The 17,656-nt window shown below is 61.8% G+C and overlaps 1 protein-coding gene across 1 annotated transcript; it reads right to left on the bottom strand.

The window, feature by feature from the left end:
- Positions 1 to 1,812: 1,812 nt before the first annotated feature.
- IER5L (immediate early response 5 like) lies at positions 1,813 to 3,250 on the bottom strand. Its single transcript, XM_084299243.1, has one exon. It carries the CDS (start codon positions 2,818 to 2,820, stop codon positions 1,831 to 1,833), a length of 990 nt encoding a protein of 329 aa, XP_084155369.1. The 5' UTR covers positions 2,821 to 3,250; the 3' UTR covers positions 1,813 to 1,830.
- Between the last annotated feature and the right edge of the window lie 14,406 nt (positions 3,251 to 17,656).

The raw sequence follows: 17,656 nt of genomic DNA, 5'->3' as shown, positions 1-17,656 counted from the left end.
GGGGGGGGGGGGTCGCAGCAGCTGTCGGGTTTTTAATTTTTTTTTTTTTTTTTAAATAATTATTTCTAAAATCAGAATTCTGAAATGAATTCGCGCGTCCCGAGGTGAGGCCGGAGGTGGGTCGGGAGCGCCCGTCGCGTTCATTCATTCGGTTTAGGGGAGGGGAGGGAAGGAAAGGAGAGAGAGGAGAGAGGGAAAAAAAAAAAAAGCACACAAAAAGAGAGGAAAAAAGGGAAAAAAAAAAAAAAAAAAAAACCCACACGCACCACCAAGTGGCACAGCGCGGTGATAACAAACTCCAACTTAAAAAAACTTCCCGAGCGCACCGGGGGACGCGGGGAGCGCGCAGGAGCTGCCCCGGGGGGGGAACGAAGGGGACCGGGGGGGGCAGCCTCGGTGTCCCCCCCCTCCCCAGGGGCTCTGAGCAGCCCCCCGAAAGCCCAGGGGAGGGTTTGTGCCTCCTGCCGGGGGGGGGGAGTGAGGGGGAAGCCGAGGGTCCTGGGGAGGGGGGGACAAAGGGGGCTGTGGGGTTTGGGGGGGCCGCTGTGGGGTTTGGGGGGGTCGGAGGCCCGGGGGGGTCGGGAGTGAGGCTGCGGTGAGGAGGAAAGCGAGGGCACAGCAACTTTATAATCGACTTTTTATTAAGATTATAAATTTAAACAAATCTGAACAGTTTTACCCGGTGATATACAATTCCATATGCACAAAAATACAGGCTTACAAACAAAGAAAAAGGAGGAAAAAAAAAAAAACAAAAACACAACAACAACAACAACAAAAAAAAAAAGAAAGAGAACGAACCCCAACAGACCGTTTGGCAAAGCATCCTCAGTTACACACAGTGCTGGTACCGGGGAGTTGGGAGGGGGCAGGCTGCAAGGAAACAAAATGAAAAAAAAAAAGAAAAAAAAATAATAAACAAGGGGAGGGGGAGAGCAGAAAACCCACCTTTTTACAACAAAAGGTTTTTCTTAAAAAAAAAAAAATAATAATCCCAAAAACACAAAACCAAGAGACTCTACAGGAGACAGATCTCTTCACAAGCCCGAACAATGCTGGTTCTGGGGGGGGGGGGCGAAGGCTGAAACTTCAGGAGGGGGCAGTGGGGTTCGGGCACCTGGGGCAGCGGCCGGGACCCCCCCAGCAGCAGCCCCACCGCGACCCCTCGCCCGCGTTTCTGCCGGGAGGAAAAGTTCAATTTTTTTTTTTTTTTTTTTTTTTTTTAATTATTTTTCTCCCCCCTTCCCCACCCCAGGATAAAGAAACGCACAAAAGCGACCCGGGGTTTGTGGGGGGGGGGGGGGGGGGGGACACCCCGGTCTCACGTGGCTCTGCCAGCACCGGCCCCCGGCGACCCCCAAGCCCCCCGAGCGGCGCGGACACAAAGAGGATTATTTAACCGGGTGCTTTCGGCGCTGGGGTTGTGTTGTTGTTGGTTTGTTTGCGTTTTGTTTGCTTTGTTTTTTCTTTTTTTTTTTTTCTTTTTTTTTTTTTTCTCTCCCCTCCTCTCTCTCTCTCTCTCATCTCTGCAAAAATAAAGTCCCAAGATCTCAGCTTTTTTTCCTTTATTGTACAATTTATAAAACACTAGCGTGGCTCTGCCCTCCCGCCCCCCCCACCCCCTCCATTGCGCACCCCTCGGCACCCCCCTCGCCCCCCCCACTCCCCTCGCCCCCAACCTTCTTCTCATCCCCCCCCTTTTCCCTCCCCGCCTTTGTTTCTGGGTCCCCCCCCTCGAGAGTCCCTCGGCTCCGCGCCCCCCACCCCAGCCCCTCGGTGGTGTTTCCCCCCCCCTCCCTTCCCCTCCCCTCGCCGGCTCCCCGCTCCTCTCTAAAACGCGACGATGGCCCGAGTCCAGGCTCCCAGGCTCGCCAGCGCCTGCTTGCTGCACAGCTGCCCGTTGAGGGGCTGCTCCGAGTCCGCCTGCTGCCGGCTCACCAGCCCCGTGAAACCGGAGCCGAAGATGGAGATCAAGTTGGAGATGTTGTTAGAGTCCTGCGGGTGCTCGGCGCTGTACTCCTCGAAGCGGGCGCGCTTGGTGCACGGGGCGAAGGGGGGGCCGCCCGCCACCCCGCCTCCCCCCGGCTCCCCTTCCTCCACCCCCTCCTCTTCTTCTTCCTCCTGCCCCGGGTAATACTTGCGCTTGGTGCCCGGTGCGGGCGGCGGGGAGGCGAGCCCCGCTGCCGGCTGGCAGCAGCAGGGGCACTGCGAGCAGCAGTCCTGGTGCAAGTACCCGTTCTCCACCGTGGTCACGACGTGAGTGTCCAAATCCAGCACCGTGGTGCGGCTGCTACAGTGCGGCGCCCCGAAGTCACAGCCGGCGGCGTACAGCAGCCCCGGGGGCGAACCGGGACCGGGAGCGGTGGAAGAAGCCCGGTAGAAAGCCGGGGACGAGTCTCTGCAAGGCGCTCGCTGCTGCTGCAGCTCGGGGGGAGCCGCGCACACGGGCACCTCCAGCAGCTCCGCGCCGCCCCGCACGGCCGAGCAGCTCCGCGCCTCGCGGTCCTGAGCGTCGGGGGGCAGCGGGAGCGCCCCCAGCTCCGGTGGGGCGGCGGCGGAGGCGGCGGGGGGCGGCGGGCAGGCGGGCATGGCGAGGAGCGGGGCGCCGTCGGGGTAGTGCTGCTGGCGGCGGTAGAGCTCGGCGTAGCGCTCGCTCAGGTAGAGCTGCCGGGCGTTGCGGAGCACATAGGAGACGAGCAGGTTCTTGTGGAGCTTGATGCCGCCTCGCTGCGTGCGGGAGCTGTGGATCTTCCGCAGGGAAATACTGATCAAACTCTGCGCATCGAGGGTGCACTCCATCCTCCTCCGGCCCCTCAGCATCTGCTCTCGCCACCCGCGCAGCCAGGCAGCCCGGGCCGCATCCACACGGCAAGCCGGGAAGGGTGCGGAGGGTTGCAAAAAAGGAGGATAATAAAAAAAAAAAAAAAAAAAAAAAAAAAAAGGCGGATTGGAGGGGAGGGAAAGGGGGAAGGTGGGGGGGGGGGGGAGGGAAATAGAAGGGGAAGGGGAAGGGGGGAGGGAAAAAAAAAAAAAAAAAAAAAAGGGGAAGGGGACAGCAGAGCTCGAGGTCGCTGGAGAGCGGAGGGGGGGGGAATAGAGAGGGCTGTCTTCAGGGGGCGGCCAGCGGCGGGAGCGGAGCGGGCATCGCCGTGCGCGCCGGTGGCTCCCGCTGCTGCTGCTGCTGCCGCCGCCGCTGCCGCCGCGCTCCGAGCAGGCACGGCGCGTGCAGGCAGCGCCACCAGCGCCGCGCGCGCCCCCGCCCTCCCCGCGCCCCGCCCCCGCGCGCGCGCCCGCCCCGCCCCCTTCGCCCCGCCCCTCCCCGCCCTCCTTCTCCCTCCTCCCCTTCTCCTCCTCCTCCTCCCCCCCCCCCCCCGGCCCGTACCTGTCGCGCAGCGGCACTGAGCGCCCGCCCGCCCAGCCCCCGCCTTTTATAGCGCGGCGCCGGCCGCGCCCCGCCCCCTCCCGGGGCGAGCGGCCAACGGGGAGGCGGCGTGAGGCTTGACGGGCGGCAGAGGGAGCCAATGGGAGGGAGGCGGGCGCTTGGCGCCGTTCAAACGCTGACAGGGGCGGCGGGGCCGGGGCTGAGGGGAGCCCGGGGTGGGCGCCCCGGTGCGGGCTCTGCGCCCCCCTCCGCCGCCTCCCCGTCGCCCAAGGGCGGCTGTTTGAGGCCCCCCCCGTCCCTGTGGGGCTCAGCCCCAGCACCCCCGGTTCCCAACCGAGCCCCGACGTTGTTCTCACAGTGGCATCTCCAAACACACAAACCCCGGGGGCACCGGGACCCTTCCCCTCAGCACCCCCGACTCCCTCCCGGTACCGGTCCCTGCACCCCCGACCCCCCCCCGGTACCGTCCCCTCACCCCGAAGCCTCCCCCGGTCTCCAGGCTCAGCCCCACGCCCCCCTTTGCACGCCCCTTCCCCTCCCGGGAGCGGGGCCGCGCGTTGGTTACTGCTTAGGAAGAGCTCCAATCCCGCCGCTTTTCACCCCAAAATCGGGACCGGGGAGCGGGTGGGGGTTGTTGCTAATCAGGGTCTGCTAATTAAGGGCTCCCATCCTGCCCTGGTGCACAGGGCAGCCTTGGTTTTGCCTGGCCCCTGCTCCGAGGGGTGCCCTAGGAGGGGTATTTGGGGTAGGGGTATTTAGGGTAGGGGTTTTTGGGGGTTAAGGGGGGTGTCCCTGAGCTGGCTGCTGTAGGATCCGGCCACCCAGGGACCCGCCCAGAGGTAGCAGTACGTGGGGAAGGCAGTCCTGGCACGGAGGAGTTGCCCTTGGCCAGCAGGTAGGAGCTGGTGTGGGTGTACGGCAGGGGGTGCTTGGGGAGGGGGCTGCCACATTGGGGTGGGAGAGGGGCTGTGGGGAGCGCTGGGGGTCCCCCCTTTGCTTCCTGGGGTAGGGTGGGCGATGGTTTTTGCATTGGGGTATGGAAAAGTTGGTGCTGGAGTGTGTACCTGAGCGGTGATCCCCCCAGTCCTGCAGTGTGTTGGGTGGAAAAATCGCCAAGCCCACCAGAGCAGCCCAGTCCCCCGAATTTAGGGGCGCTGGTGGGCACTGGGCTGCCCTCCCTGGTCTCCTGGGTTTTGGAGGCACCCTGCAATGGCTGGATCTGTAGGGGCTGGGCTGGGCTCGGCTCTCCTGCATCCTCCTGTGGGGCTGGTGGGCTTCATCCATGGGTAGGGGGGCAAGCCCAGCACCATGGGGGATTTTCTCCCTGAGGAGGGGTCTGTGGGACCCCAGCTGGGCTGGGGCAGCTCGTTGTTCCCTGAGAGGCAGCTGGTGTAAATCCTTGCTTGTGGAGCACCTGCCTTCATCGCGTGCCCTCAGCTGTGCAAATGGGGGGGAATGACACAGAGGGTAACCGAGCTCTTGTAGGATCCTCTTGCTGCGCTTTCCTCGTCTGCAAAATGGAAACTAATCCCAGCCCTGTCCAGAGGGGGCTGATAAAGGCAGTGGATTTGGGTGGTGTTTTGGTGTGGGATTGCATCTTTCTCTCTTTCCCCAGTCTCCTTCCCTTGCAGACCCTCCTTGCCGCAGGTCGCCCTTCCCAAGGCTGTGCTGCAGCTGTGGGAGGTGATGCGGTGGAGCAGGGCTGGCTCTTGGGGCAAATTGTGCTGAGTTCTTGCTGCTTTCGTGTCTGGATTATGGTTTGCTCCCACTCAGAGGGACCAAAGGCTCTGTCCCTGCTGGTGTTGGTGCCTGTGGGCTGAGCCCCGGCTGCAGCTCTGCAGACCCCCCCCCCCCTTGCTGCAGGGAAGCAGCGAGTGCTGCTGCTGCCGGCCCGTGCAGGCAGTGCTTGTGCCTTACCCAGCTCACGTTTGCTGCTCTCTGGACCATCTCCAGCTGTAAAACTCCAGCCCTGGTGGTCCAGGCTGAGAGCCTGGATCGCTTGTCGGCCGGCTGCTGCGGGGTGGCTCGGGCAGCGTGCACGGTGCCAGCCACAAAATATTGTCCTGGCAAGTGTCCTCTGCCTCGAGCTCCTGCTCACCATCCTGCCTTGGCTCGGAAAGCAGCGTGGCCTCGGGACGCTGCCTGGCACTGGCCCTCCTTGTTTTAATTATCCCGTGGCCCCGGTGGCCAAAGGTTGTGGCTTTAACCAAAGGGTCAGGTGGACTTTGCAGGGCTCTGTGTGCAGTGGTGCTGCATTTATTGGGGTGCTGCATCCTCGGGGCTGTTTGGGTGCCGTGGGACGCCCTGGTGCAGGAGATGCTGCTGCTGGCTCCTGGAGAAGTGCCCTCTGCTGTAGCTGCCTGCGGAGCCTCGTGGCACCAAGAAAACCCAAGAGCACAGTAGGAGCCTCTGGGAGACGACGACGTAAATAAGATTCCGCTCTGGGTAATTAATATCAGGCTGTAAAACACAGGCCTGATCCTCTGGCTGGCTGCTGGGCACTCTGTTGCTGCTGGCGAGGCCGGCGGCGGCTGCCTGCTGCCTCTCCTCCCGGCTGGCTCTGCTGGCAGCGCGAGCGGTTTGTTCGCAGACACGGTGGCTTTAATCCTGGAGCCGGGACGGGCTGCCTGCTGCAAGAGCTGTGCAGCTCCTGTTTGGCCTGGGAACTCCAAAATCTGCCAGGGAATGGAGACTGGCTGCTACCTGTCTCGGCACAGGACTGTGAGCTCTGCTCTTCTGGAAGAGGGTAGCGAGTCCCCTCCGTTTTCTGGCCCCGCAGCAGCAAGCTGGGGCGGGATGGGGTTGTTCAGTGCTTGCCTCTCCCAGGAAAATCACTCTGTCCTGTCCGACATCCCCAGCACCTGATCTCTGATGGGGTTTGCACGCCCTTCCCATGGGAAAAGCCCCCGAGGACCCTGCTGCTGGAGGGGCCGTTTGGTCTGCCACCACCTCGGCTAAACCTAATTGCAGCTTTCACCTGGCCATTAAACGGCGAGTGCCATCGCTGCCCCAAAGGGAAGGAGGACGGGCCCAGGGCTGCCTGGAGGGCTGTAGCCGAGCGTTTCCCCTGCCTGCTGCTGGTCCTGGGGGAGCCGTGGGGCTGAGCAGGGCTCAGCTGCCCCGCGGGTGTCCCGGTGCCAGCGCCCGTCCGCGCTGCTGCGGGCTCCAGCAGCAAACCTGGCGGCCGGCGGCTCTCAGCTGCAGAGTAAACAAGCTGGCAAGAGAAACCATTTTGCTTCAGCTACCAGGAGAAACCCTTTTTAGGTAGCACTTCCAACTGGCAACGCTCTCCTCTGTTAACCCCCTCCTTCCCTTCCCACCGAAGCCCGAAAGTTGTTGCAGCGGTCGGGGGGGGGGGGGGGGAGCGGGCTGCCTGGCGTGTCTTTGCCACCCCGAGCAAGGAACGCAGACGTGAATTTACTGCTTGATCTTGTAATTTCAGCGCAATTAGACTAGCTGCTACACAGCAATTTCCCCCTAAGCCTCGGTCTCAGGTCCGGGCACTGCCGAGCCGCTCACAGACGAGGAAGCGTTGGCTGAAACACGGGTTTTTTTTGGGCGCACCTGGAACCTGCCTCCCCGGAGACGCGTCTGCGAGCTGGAGCTGCGGGTGCCTGGCATGTCTGAAAAGGAGCCTGCTTTTCAGGCTCGCTTATTACGAGTCAGGCACCCAAAGCTAGTGGGAAAACAAGCCAGAACAAGGGCGCAGGCTGAGCTCTGGGTGCTGGGCTGCCCTCTCCATCCCCTGCACCAAGCGGGAGCGATGCAGCCTGGTGGCACCGCAGCGTGGGGCTCATGGGGACTGCAGGACACAGGGCACGTTGGCTCCAGAAGCCACCAGCCCTCGGTGTCAGTGTGTCTGTCTGTATTTATTGGGCATGCTGGCACCTCAGCATGATACCTGTTAGCTCTTCCTTGCAACTGCGGTCCCAATCAGCAAGACAGCCTCACCCAGGATCATGTATCTTGTTTAAAATCTTGCTGAAAACGGGGTGGAAGTCGTACCCTGGAAGCTTTAAATTGAGTATTCTCCCCCCTTGCTTTTAGCCAGGAGCTGTGTAATGCCTCCTGAGCACCGCTGCAGCACAGGGCTTGGGAGAAGCGGTCAGCACTTTGATCCGATCCGTCCCAGCCCAACTTCACTGACTCATTTCCTCCATTTGTGCAGCACCCTGGTGCTGTGCATGCTGCGCAGGGCATGGGAGGAATCTGCGAGCTCCCACGGCGGTGTTTTTATGGCATCTCCCTGCTGCACGGCCCAAGGTGGTGCTTACAAACGGTGCCGGTGCTTCCTGCGCCCCTTCCAGTGCTGGGAAGCTGCGTGGCTCCTGCTTGGACAAACCCTGGCTGGGTGGCATTAAGAAGATGATCATGACCAGGATCTTATCGCTGATCCTCTCTGCGACACTATTCTGCCACGAGTGGCCAAATATTGGCTGGCAATGACCCAGCAGAAGAGGTGGCCCCTGCCCGTGCCGCTGCTTTTTCAGCCCGTGCATCCTTTTCCTGCTGGCTCGCTGTTCCCACAGCTCAGGCTGCGTTAGCAGCTCTGTTCCTTGCTAGGGAGAAAAGGAGCTGTTGTCTCCTTGTTTCTGGTGTTTGGAGGACGTGGGTTCCCCGCAGAACCACTGCAGGGTGGGACAGCCACGAGATAAACTGGGTGCTGCAGGTTTGGGAGCTGCCTTTTTGGGGAAGGGTGGGGTGAAGCCTGGTGTCCAAGCCCTCCAGCGAGCACCTCAGACTGGGTTCTTCCCTGGACCCAGGGGTGAAAATCTGGGGTGCTGCTGTCCGTGCAGTCCCTCTGTGCTCAGCACTGGTTGTTGGTGGGAGGCAGGGGCTTAGGATTGCTCGGGGCAGGTCCCTCACCTGGGGGACTTGTGACCACGGCCTGTGGGGTGACTCCTGGGGGGGGCTGCTGTGACCTGCGGTGGCTTTTGGGTTAGGGAAGGGAACAAATATCATCTGGAGCCAGGGGAGAGGTGAGTGCCAGGCTAAAGGACAGCCCTGAGCTCCGTCCCTGCCTGGGAAATGTGCCTCTGTCCCCGTGGTCTGGCTGTGGGCAGAGCAGCCAGGCTCCCTCTCCGTGCTGGTGTTTGGCTTGTAAATGTGTTGTCGCAAGGAAAAGACAAAAGAAAAGCCCTCAGAGTTGTTTGCTGCATTTGAGACTGGGTCCCCGGCGTGTGTTTTGCTGGAGGCTATGGACAGGAGCAGGGGGTCTGCAGAGAAAGCAAATCTGAGCGAGGGGGCTCAGCGCAGGGCTGGGGGGGGGCTTTTGGCATCCTGGAGCTGCTCGAGGAACTCGCTGTTGCCCTTGGAGCATCGCTTCCAGGAGGGCTGGGGTGCCCCAGGCAGCCAGGGCTGTGGTACCTGAGAGCAACCTCATTTAATTGCTGAGGGCAGCCCCTACCCCAGCTGCAAAACCCATAAAAATCAGAGCCACGGCTCGGATGGGGTCTGGAGGCTGTGACAGCACGCGGCACCCGCCTGCTCCCCTGGATCTGGGCACGGTGGGGGTCCCGTCTTTTGGGGGAGCGCCCCAAAATGTGTGCAGCCGGATGGTGTGGGGCTCCTGGGTGGTGAAGCAGCATGGAAACACCAACTTTCCCCCACGCAGCCCTTGCAGCTGGGGAGCAGCGTGGCCTTGCCATGCCCACGGACGGACGGATGGATGGATGGATGGCCAGAGGACTACAATCCCCGGCAGGGAGCGAAGTGCCGGGGGGATGCCGGGACTGGTAGTCCCCGGGCTCGCTGTGGGGTCCCCGCTGTCACCGGTGGCTGGGGCGGGGGACCCGGAGGGGATGTACAGGCTCGGGGAGGAGCCAGCGCCTTCACCCACTTTGTTGTTAAATACCTTAAAGGAGCAGTGGCTGCGCCCGAGCGAGCTCCCTAGCGGAGCCGCGCAACCCAGGCCGTGGGCTTTTTAAAGATTAAAAATCACTCGCGTGGCCTTTGGGATGAGCGGGCGCCGTAACTCCTTCGGCGCCTGGGCACCACCGCTGGCCTCGCCACCCCGGGCTGCTCCCGCATCCCCCTCGGAGCATCCTCCTCCGAGCATCCCCTGGTGCTCCCAGGGCTTGGAAAAATCAGTGCCGAGGCCGTTTCCTCGCAGGGAACGTCCCCGCTCGGCAGCCCTGCGGATAAAAAAAAGCTCTGCGGAGAGGTGCCGTGGGCAGCCGTGCGCGTTTCTGGTGGCGCAGCCGTGACCTGGGGATTTTTGCCCCCCCCCGGTGCCTCCAGCCCTGGCGTGTGCCCAGCCAGACACCCACATGAAAGCCGCCGCCGTGGCTCGCCTGGCTCCTGGCCAGCGGCTACCTCCAGGCAGCTCGCGAGGTCCTAGGGGGGAGCCGAGAGCGAGGCACCCACCCCTGGGGGGCGAGGGGAAAGGGGCGAGGGCTGGGGTTGGCAGCGGTGTGCGGACCCCGTGGTGGGATGGAGTCGTCCGTGAGATGCTGGTCCTGGTACAGCCATCCCTTGGCACCCGGCTGCCTCCGGCTGCTCTGCCCCTCGCCTCCGAGCTGCAGCAGAGGGGCTGGGATGGTGGAAACGAGGAAAAAATGTGCTGGAGAGGGGCTGCTGGAGTGCAGCGCGGGAGTCTCGGTGGCTGGAAAAGCTGGAATTGCCAGCGAAACACAACTGGCAGGAGGGCTGGGTGCTGTGGGGAGCCGGCAGCCGAGCGGGCTGGTGCTGAGCCGTGCTGTGGGGCAGGTGGTCCTGGTCTGCCCGTGGCCGCACACCGCAGCTCATCCCCGGGCTGCTGCTGGCCTGAAGGCAAGGGGAGGGTTGGGGCAGCGCTGAGCCCTCTGCTCGCAGCCCAGGCTTTCTCTCCTGGGGTGCTGGGGGGGTGTTTGCTTGCTGAGGGGCTGCGTTAGATCCTTTTTCCTTCCCGGGTGCAGGTTTGGAGGCAGCATTGGGCACGTCGGGTCCTGTCTGGGCCCAGGCTCCAGCTGGATTTGCTGGGAGCTCAGGCTCGTGTCCGTGCTGCTTCCAGCCCGCGTTGGCCCTGCTGTAGCTGGGAATCGGGGTTGCCTGGGTGAAATCCTCACCCGGAGCAGATGAAATCTTCCCCTGGGGTGCAGAGAGCTCCTGCTGCCTGGCTGGCGTTGCTGGGGAGCAGACGGGCTGAAGCTCTCCGGAGCTGCAGAGGGGACCCGTGGTGCCAGGACCCGGCTGCCGGATCGCCACCCGCGCAGCTGAGATCTCTTGGGCACGTTGAGGGTGGGGGAAAAGAGATCTGGGCTGCTGCAGGACCTGCAGCAGAGTGGGAGAAGCTGCCTGGGGTACCCACCTGCGAGGCTCGGAGCCCCGACACGGCTCGTGGGAGGGCATCACGGGCTGCACGGTGACCTGCTGGAGCCATACGGTGGGGGAGAGCACAGAAAGCTCCCCTGCAGGCACCTGTCTAGCTCTGCTGCTCGTTCCTTGTGGCTTTTCACCCCTTGCCTGCTGCTCAGGAGCCTCGGACCGGCTGCTTAATGCGTTGCGATGGCTGCGTGGCAGCAGGTGCCTCGGAGGAGCCCCGTGCCGAGGCGCGCACCCCGCCGCGCTCCCCGAGCTGATTGCTTCTGACACAGCCCCTGCGTCCTGCTCCCCAACGGAGCCCAGCCCCGTCTTGCTCTGAAAGGCCCAAAGGGTGAAATGCAGCCCCCGGGGGAGGCAGCAGGAGCTGGGGTTTGGGGTCCTGGAGGTGAAGCTCTTTGCAAACAGCTCCCGGTGCGTGCCTGCCCCAGCACACCGCCGTTCCCAAGGCTTTAGGGTTATTTTTTCCCCACTCTGGGAAGGGCAGAAAAGGAACGTGGATAACATCGCTGGGCTAGCGTTGCTGGGGGAGTTAGGAGCCACCCGTAGGAAGCTCAGTTTTTCCCTTATCCCCCTGCACATGGAGTTAATTGCATTTCCAACCCACACCGAGCTGTCCTGCCGCAGCCACCTGCAGCCAAGCGCTTGCTCTGGGACTCAACCTCTCCTCGGGGGTCTCGTCCTCCCGAGGGGACAACGTCTTTCCCAGGGCTGTTTGTGTTGGGTCTGAGGAGCTCAGGGCTCGAGTTGAGCACGTTGCCAGGACTCCGCGGGTATCTCTCGAAGGTGAGACTCGTCAGGCTTAAGAAAGGATGAAATTTTTTTAATGGGTGTTCAGCAGCCACCGTGGAGATGCTTAAGGGCATAAATTTTTTAAGAGCGTAATGGATGTTAAGCTCTCAAAAATAAATCCTGAGTCTCTCTAGCTTGGGTTTCCCAAGGTATTGGTGGCTAGCTTGAAATGAGAGAGCAAGATGAATGAAATAAAAGGCTTTTAGAGGGTGCAGAGCACCAACGTGGAGCTCCTGCTTCCCTTGTGTGCCTGAGCTTCTGCTCGGTGCTTTGGGATGCCGAGGGTCAGTCCCAGGTGGATGTTTTGAGAACCCACAATGGGGAGCGGAGTTAAGGGTTTTCTCCCTGCTGCTGAGCTGTGCAGAGCCAGCAGTGCCGGGCTCTAAAGCTTCCCACCCAGAAGATTTCATTGATGGTGACCGGAGGCTGGTGAGGTGCGGAGAGCAGGATCCAGGTGTGCGAGGTGGGCTTACGGCTTTGTCCCTGCCAGCAGCAGGACCTGCACGGAGCAGCTCTGCCCAAAACATTGCGGGGAGCTGGTGACAGAGCTGGGAAGCACCAGGAACCTCCTCTTCCATCCAGCCTTTCCCAGGACAGCCCTGTGCAGGGTTTTACCTCCCTGGCTGTTGCTGCCAGGAGCCGGGGCAGCAGGAGGGAGGCTTCCCCTCTGGCTGCAGCAGCACGCTGGGGCTGGGAAGCTGCAAGGAGCCACCTCCATCCTTCCCCACGTCCTGTTCCCCCTGGGCTGGGGAAGCAGAGCTGCTCCTGCTCTCTCCGCAGCGATGCTGAAGGAGGAAGGAAGCGGAGGAGCACCGTGCTGGTGCGGGCAGCACCGCCGAGGGTGCCGGGCACCTGGCAGCCCCAGACTTGTTCAGCGTTCGCTGCTTTCTTCCCTCACCACAGCAGGGAAGAGAATGGAAACTCCACGAGCTCCCTGCTTGTCTCCTCCTGCCCAGGGAAGCAGGAGCAGCCCCGATCCCGTGCGCAGCCCTGGGAGGCTCTGGCATCCCGCAGCGCTGCGCCCTCGCGCTGCTCTTGCCAGCTCCCCTCCCAGGGCTGGCTGGAAAGCCTCCTGCCTTCCCCCTGAGGTCAGCTCGTACCTGCCAAGGGCTTGGCCCCGTTTTTATGGAGCTGTTCCATGAGCTGTGCCCCGTGAATGCCCTCCCTCGGGCTGCGGGACCGGTATTTGGTGATGAGCACCGCTGGTGCCTTCGGTACGCCGGTGAAAACAGGGCTGTGAGCGACTCGTGCCGGGTCTGTCTGGTCCTTGCCTGCGTTTTGGGGCAGGTGCTGACCTGCTTTGAGGTGACAGGTCCTGAAATCTCATTTTGCAGGTGCCTCGTTGGCAGGAAGAAGCAGGAAAAGCGGAAATACTGGGGGAAGATTAGGGGAAAATAGCTGCTGGAAGCATGGGTTGGTGCAGGAATGTTATAATGCGTTTCTCTAGTTCAGCCTAGCCCTACGTGCCAGTACGGGTGGTGATCCTCACGTAATCATGCTAGTTGGACAATCACATTTTTCTGATGGTGGAAAACCTGTGCCCTTGCTTGGGAACATCCCTCAGGGAAAGCCTCCTTGAGCGACGGAGCACCAGGGAGCCCCAGAGTAGGAGCTGCATCTCTCCAGTGCTGGTAGCAGAGGTTTTTGGTGACTGAGAGTTTTGTTCTTTGTTGGTGGGATGCGTGTGGGATGTGGTAACTCCTGCCTGCCCAGCGGGTGGCTGTTTATGGGGTCCGACTGCCTGTGTTCACCCCCAAGGCAGCTCTGGATGCTGTGCCCCCATTGCCCCCGTCCCCTGGGAGGACATCACAGCTAACCCGAAGGACAAAAAGCTCTGTCCTGAAAGCCGTGAGGATCGAGGCTCTCGCTTTGTGGTTTTGAGAAGCAGCAGCTTGTGGTTTGTGTCCTCTGGCAGGGTGCTGGGATGGGAAACCAAGGGCCCACGTTGCCTTTATTCTTCTGGATTTTTTTTCCCCCTCCGTCTTCTCCAGCCTGCTCCAAGCACCAGGCACCTCTGCTCAGGTCGGGAGGGTTTCCTTGGTAAATGCTGCTCCTGCACATCCCCACGGCTGCAGCGGGGTGTGGAGGGACACCCTCTTACCCAACACAAATGTGCTGATCCCTTGGGGTCCCCGCTGCTGCCTCTTGGGGGACGAGAGGAGGGAAGGAAGGAGCAGGGGTCTCTGCTCCTTGGCACAGCTGCACCGGGCTCTCCGCGGCTCCGAGGCATTGCAGCTCATCCCCAGATGGAGGACAGAGCCCTGGGGGTGTTAGCTGTCTGCTGCTTGGCTCCCCCAAATTACCTGCAGCCTGTTTTGCGCTGCCGCTATCCCCCGAATGGCACCGAGAGCCGCGCTCCCCCCCGGTTACCCCCGAAGGTGGGTGCAGATGACTCCCCTCCTGACATGTGCGTGATCTGGGCGTCTCTTCCCGGGCAGCTGGCGGGTTATTTTTGGTCCTGGAGCAGCCCAGATCTAGTTTCTGCCGGGGTGAGTCCCTGCCCAGCACCGTGCTCACATCCCCGGTGTCGGTGGGGGCACGGAGCCCCGGCTGCCTTCGTCCCCACGGGGCTGCTCCGGTGCTCGCCCGTGCAGGGCTGGGCCAGCGTCTCCCTGGGATGGCTGGGGACAGGGGGACCTTGGCCAGGTCTGCGGGGACTCACCTGGGTGTTATCTGCTTGGGAAACCCAATCTGTGGGGCTCTCTGGGCGCGAAGGGACGGGCAGGAGCAGCTGGTGCCGTGGCAGGGCTTGGAAATCCAAGCCAGCGCCTCGTCACGTGCGTCCCCTTTGGCTCGCAGGCTTGGGGGGTGGCAGCCCCCTTCCCTCAGCTCCTGGCCTCCTGCCCGCAGTGGAAAACCCTGCGGAGGGGTTGCTGGGGGGCTGCTGGGCGCCTCCTGGGCTGGGTTTGTCCCACGGAGCGGTGCCTCGTCCCACGGCAGCGGGTGCTGCGCAAAGCATCCTTCACCCCATCAGCGTATTGGGGTGCTAATGGGGTCCTGCCTACCTGCAGGGACAGCAGATGGCAAATGCAATCAGAAAGGGCTTTTTTCCTGGTTATACACATCTGCTGAAGCCCGGCTGGGCACCCGATGGAGAGGACAGGACCGAGGTTTGTGCGTTTGCAAGGTGACGGCTGGCAGAGGCACTGAGGGTCACTCTGGGTGTCAGCACTGCCCTGGGACATCCCTGGGTGTCAGGGGAGGCTGTGACGCCCCCCATCCAGCACTCCCAAGCCTCCCTAGCACGGCTACCAAGCAGGGACGGCTTTTCCTTGCTGAAAACTGTGCCCTTTCCTCCGGGGAGGGAGCAGCGCCGCAGCCTCCCACGCTGCTGCTCGTTGCCTTTCAGCAGAAAGCCGCCCGGGTAACCCTGGTGTTTCTCTCCACTCCTGGCAGGGAGCAAATCTCTCTCCTACCTCAAAACGTGGGCTTGTGGTGTGAGCACAGGGTTTTTTCTTTTTTTTTTTTTGTCTCCCCAGCCCCGAGCAGCCCCGTTCCCCTTGCTGTATGGGTTTCTGAAGCTGGCTCCCAACCCTGCTGCTTTGGCTCCTGGCAGCTCCTCTGCAGCAGGAGCTCATCTCCCCGCGAGGGTCTCAAACGCCACCAAACCCAGACCCAAATCAGCTCTGAATAGGCTTGAGCATCCTATTCAGGAGGACAATAGGAAATCAAACAGATGCCACCTCTCCTCCGGCTGTCTGTGCGCCCGGTTGTCTTTGTTGCAGGTGAATTTGGGGAAAGAAAACACGTTTTGTTGTGACAGCACCGGGTCGGAGCTGCCCTGCTCTGCTACCTGGCAGCCAGGGGAGGCGAAGGAGGTGTTGGTGGGGCTTCTGCCCATGGGCTGGGGGCTCTGCTGCCCTGTGTTGGGCTCTGGGGTGTGCAGAGAGCACTGGGCTCAGCGTGGCACGGTGGGTTTGGGGCGGGTGGCTTGGTTTAGCTGTTCCTATGGATTGAAACGCTTGGAGAGGACGAGCTGCCTCCAGTGTTCCAGCCCAGCTGGGTTTTTGGTTGCAGAATATGGGTTTTTGGCTGCACGGCGGAGTGCATCTGGTGCTTCCGTGCTGGTCTGCGCCCTGCCTCCTCCTCGGTGCGGCTGGGAGCTGGCTGTGTCTGCCTGGCCAAAATCACCTGGCCCAGGAGCGAAATCCAAATGCCCAATGCAAAATCTGGTATAAAGCAGCCTCGGAGCGTGCTGTGCCACCGAGATGTCTCGTGGGGATGTCCTCTGCTGGAAAGGGGCTCGGGCTGGGGAGGCAGCGGGCATTGCTGTGCCCTCCAGGAGCACCCAGGGGTGGCCCAGCACGGGGTGCCCTGCTGTGGGTGCTGGCAGGAGCCTGCGGTTGGGCTGAGCCCCGGCCGTGAGCGCGATGGATGCAAAGGCTGCCTTCCCTTTTGAAGTCTGACACCCGGGATTTTCCCCACCCACTAGGAGGACTGAAGGCAGGGAAAAGAAAAAGACTGTAAAACAAAATAAAAGAAGAGGGGGGGAAAAAATAAGAAAAAGGAGGAAAAAAAGCTTTTTTTTTTTAAGCTGCTGGTGAGGGCACGCCAAGGAGGCAGAGGCTGGAAGGGGCTGGGGAGCGCCCTGTGCGTGTCTGGCTGGCTCTGACTCACCCCCACGTGCAGGTACAACCCCGCTGCCTCCTGCTTTGGGGCTCACGAGGTGAAACCCAGAGGGATTTGCAGGGACAGGAGGGAAGCACGGAAAAGGGAGCAGCCCCTGCAGCTCGCTGCTGGCCTCTTGGTGCGCGGTGGCCCCAAATTGTCACCTCCTGTAGGTGTCCCCTCCATCCCCAGCTGTGTCCCCCCGGGAAGGGCTCGACTTTGGGTGGAATTGGAGGCAGGATCCAGCCCTAATGACGGAGGGGCTGTGGGATGAGGCTGCCTGGAAGAACAAAAAATTGCTCTGCCTGCCAGCCGGGTACCCCAGGGGCAGGCAGGGTGTGCAGCCTCGCCGCGGAGGTAGGACGGGAAGGTTTCCTGGTCCCTGCCTGTCTGGTTCAGCGCTGGATGAGGCTTTGGGCGAGCCAAAAGGCAGCTGGATGCGGGATGTGAGGCTTGGGCTTGCTTAAAACTTCTGAGCCTTGAAGCTGAAAAGCTGGGACTTGGGCCCAGGTTCGTTGGATAGACCCCATCGGCTGGGGATGGGGATGTGAGGTTGGATGTGGTTTCTGGGTGTGTGCTGGGGGCTGGTGCAGCCCCAAGGGGCACTGGTGAAGGTGTCAGCCTGTCCCTCACCTCCACCCAGCCGTGGGGCCTGGCTTTAGACTGTAGCTTTGATGTCAAAGCTTTGGAGGGGTGAACCTGGCATGTGGCATCCCCAAATCCTGCCGTGACTCGTACTCCTAGGGTACGGCACGTCCTCATCTCTCTGGGGAGAAAATGATGTGTGGCTGAGCCTGCCGGGTCCTGCTGGGCACCTTCAGAGCCCAGAGCAATGCCTGCATCCGTGTGACGTGATGCTTGGTGCTGCGAGAAGAGGCACAAAGTGAAGTTTGGGTCCCTGATGCCTGCCTTTACCCTCTCCTAGGGGGCTGGAGGGGAAGGCATCCTTGCCAGAGCTGCTCTCACCGCTAACAGGAGAGGGGACTGAATGCCACCAGCACCTGGACGGGGGAATTTGTGACCAGCTGGGGTGAAATCAGTGGGTGAAGCCTCTTCTGAGGCAACCGTCGATGGACGTGAGCCTTGCCCAGCTCCTGGGGTGTGCTGCGAGGGTGAAGGTTGGGAGATGACGAGCACGGTGGGTGCTGACTTGAGGGGAGCACCTTTCATCTGGTTGTCTCCTTGCCCTGTGCACTGGATCATGCCCACAGCTCTCATCCCGGTCCTCAGTGCCCCTACGAGCTCTGTGCTGTGCCTGGACGTGGAAGCTCTTCCCCGGCAGCTCCCTTTGCATCCGTGAGACCTTTAATCTTTGGTGCCGTCTAAACCAGCCCCCGTGGGGGTGGCGATGGTTAATTAGCCCCTGCTCCTCACTGCTGGTGTTTCACAGCCCCCCTCCCGGCTGGTGACCCCCTCTGAAAGGCATCTGTGGAGCTTTTCTCTGCCCCGTGCAGCTTTCCCTGGTGGGGAGGCTCCAGCTCCCCTCACAAGCGTCTGCCAAGGTGTGGGGGCAATTCCCAGTCCAGCCCAGTTTGGGAAGGTGCTGGGGTCGTTCCTTGCTCTCGCCCAGATCCT

Source organism: Netta rufina, assembly GCF_964035555.1.
Source record: "Netta rufina genome assembly, chromosome: 20".
Classification (NCBI taxonomy): domain Eukaryota; kingdom Metazoa; phylum Chordata; class Aves; order Anseriformes; family Anatidae; genus Netta; species Netta rufina.
The sequence above is the reverse complement of the archived record's forward strand: the minus strand, read 5'-3'. Positions and strand labels throughout refer to the sequence as shown.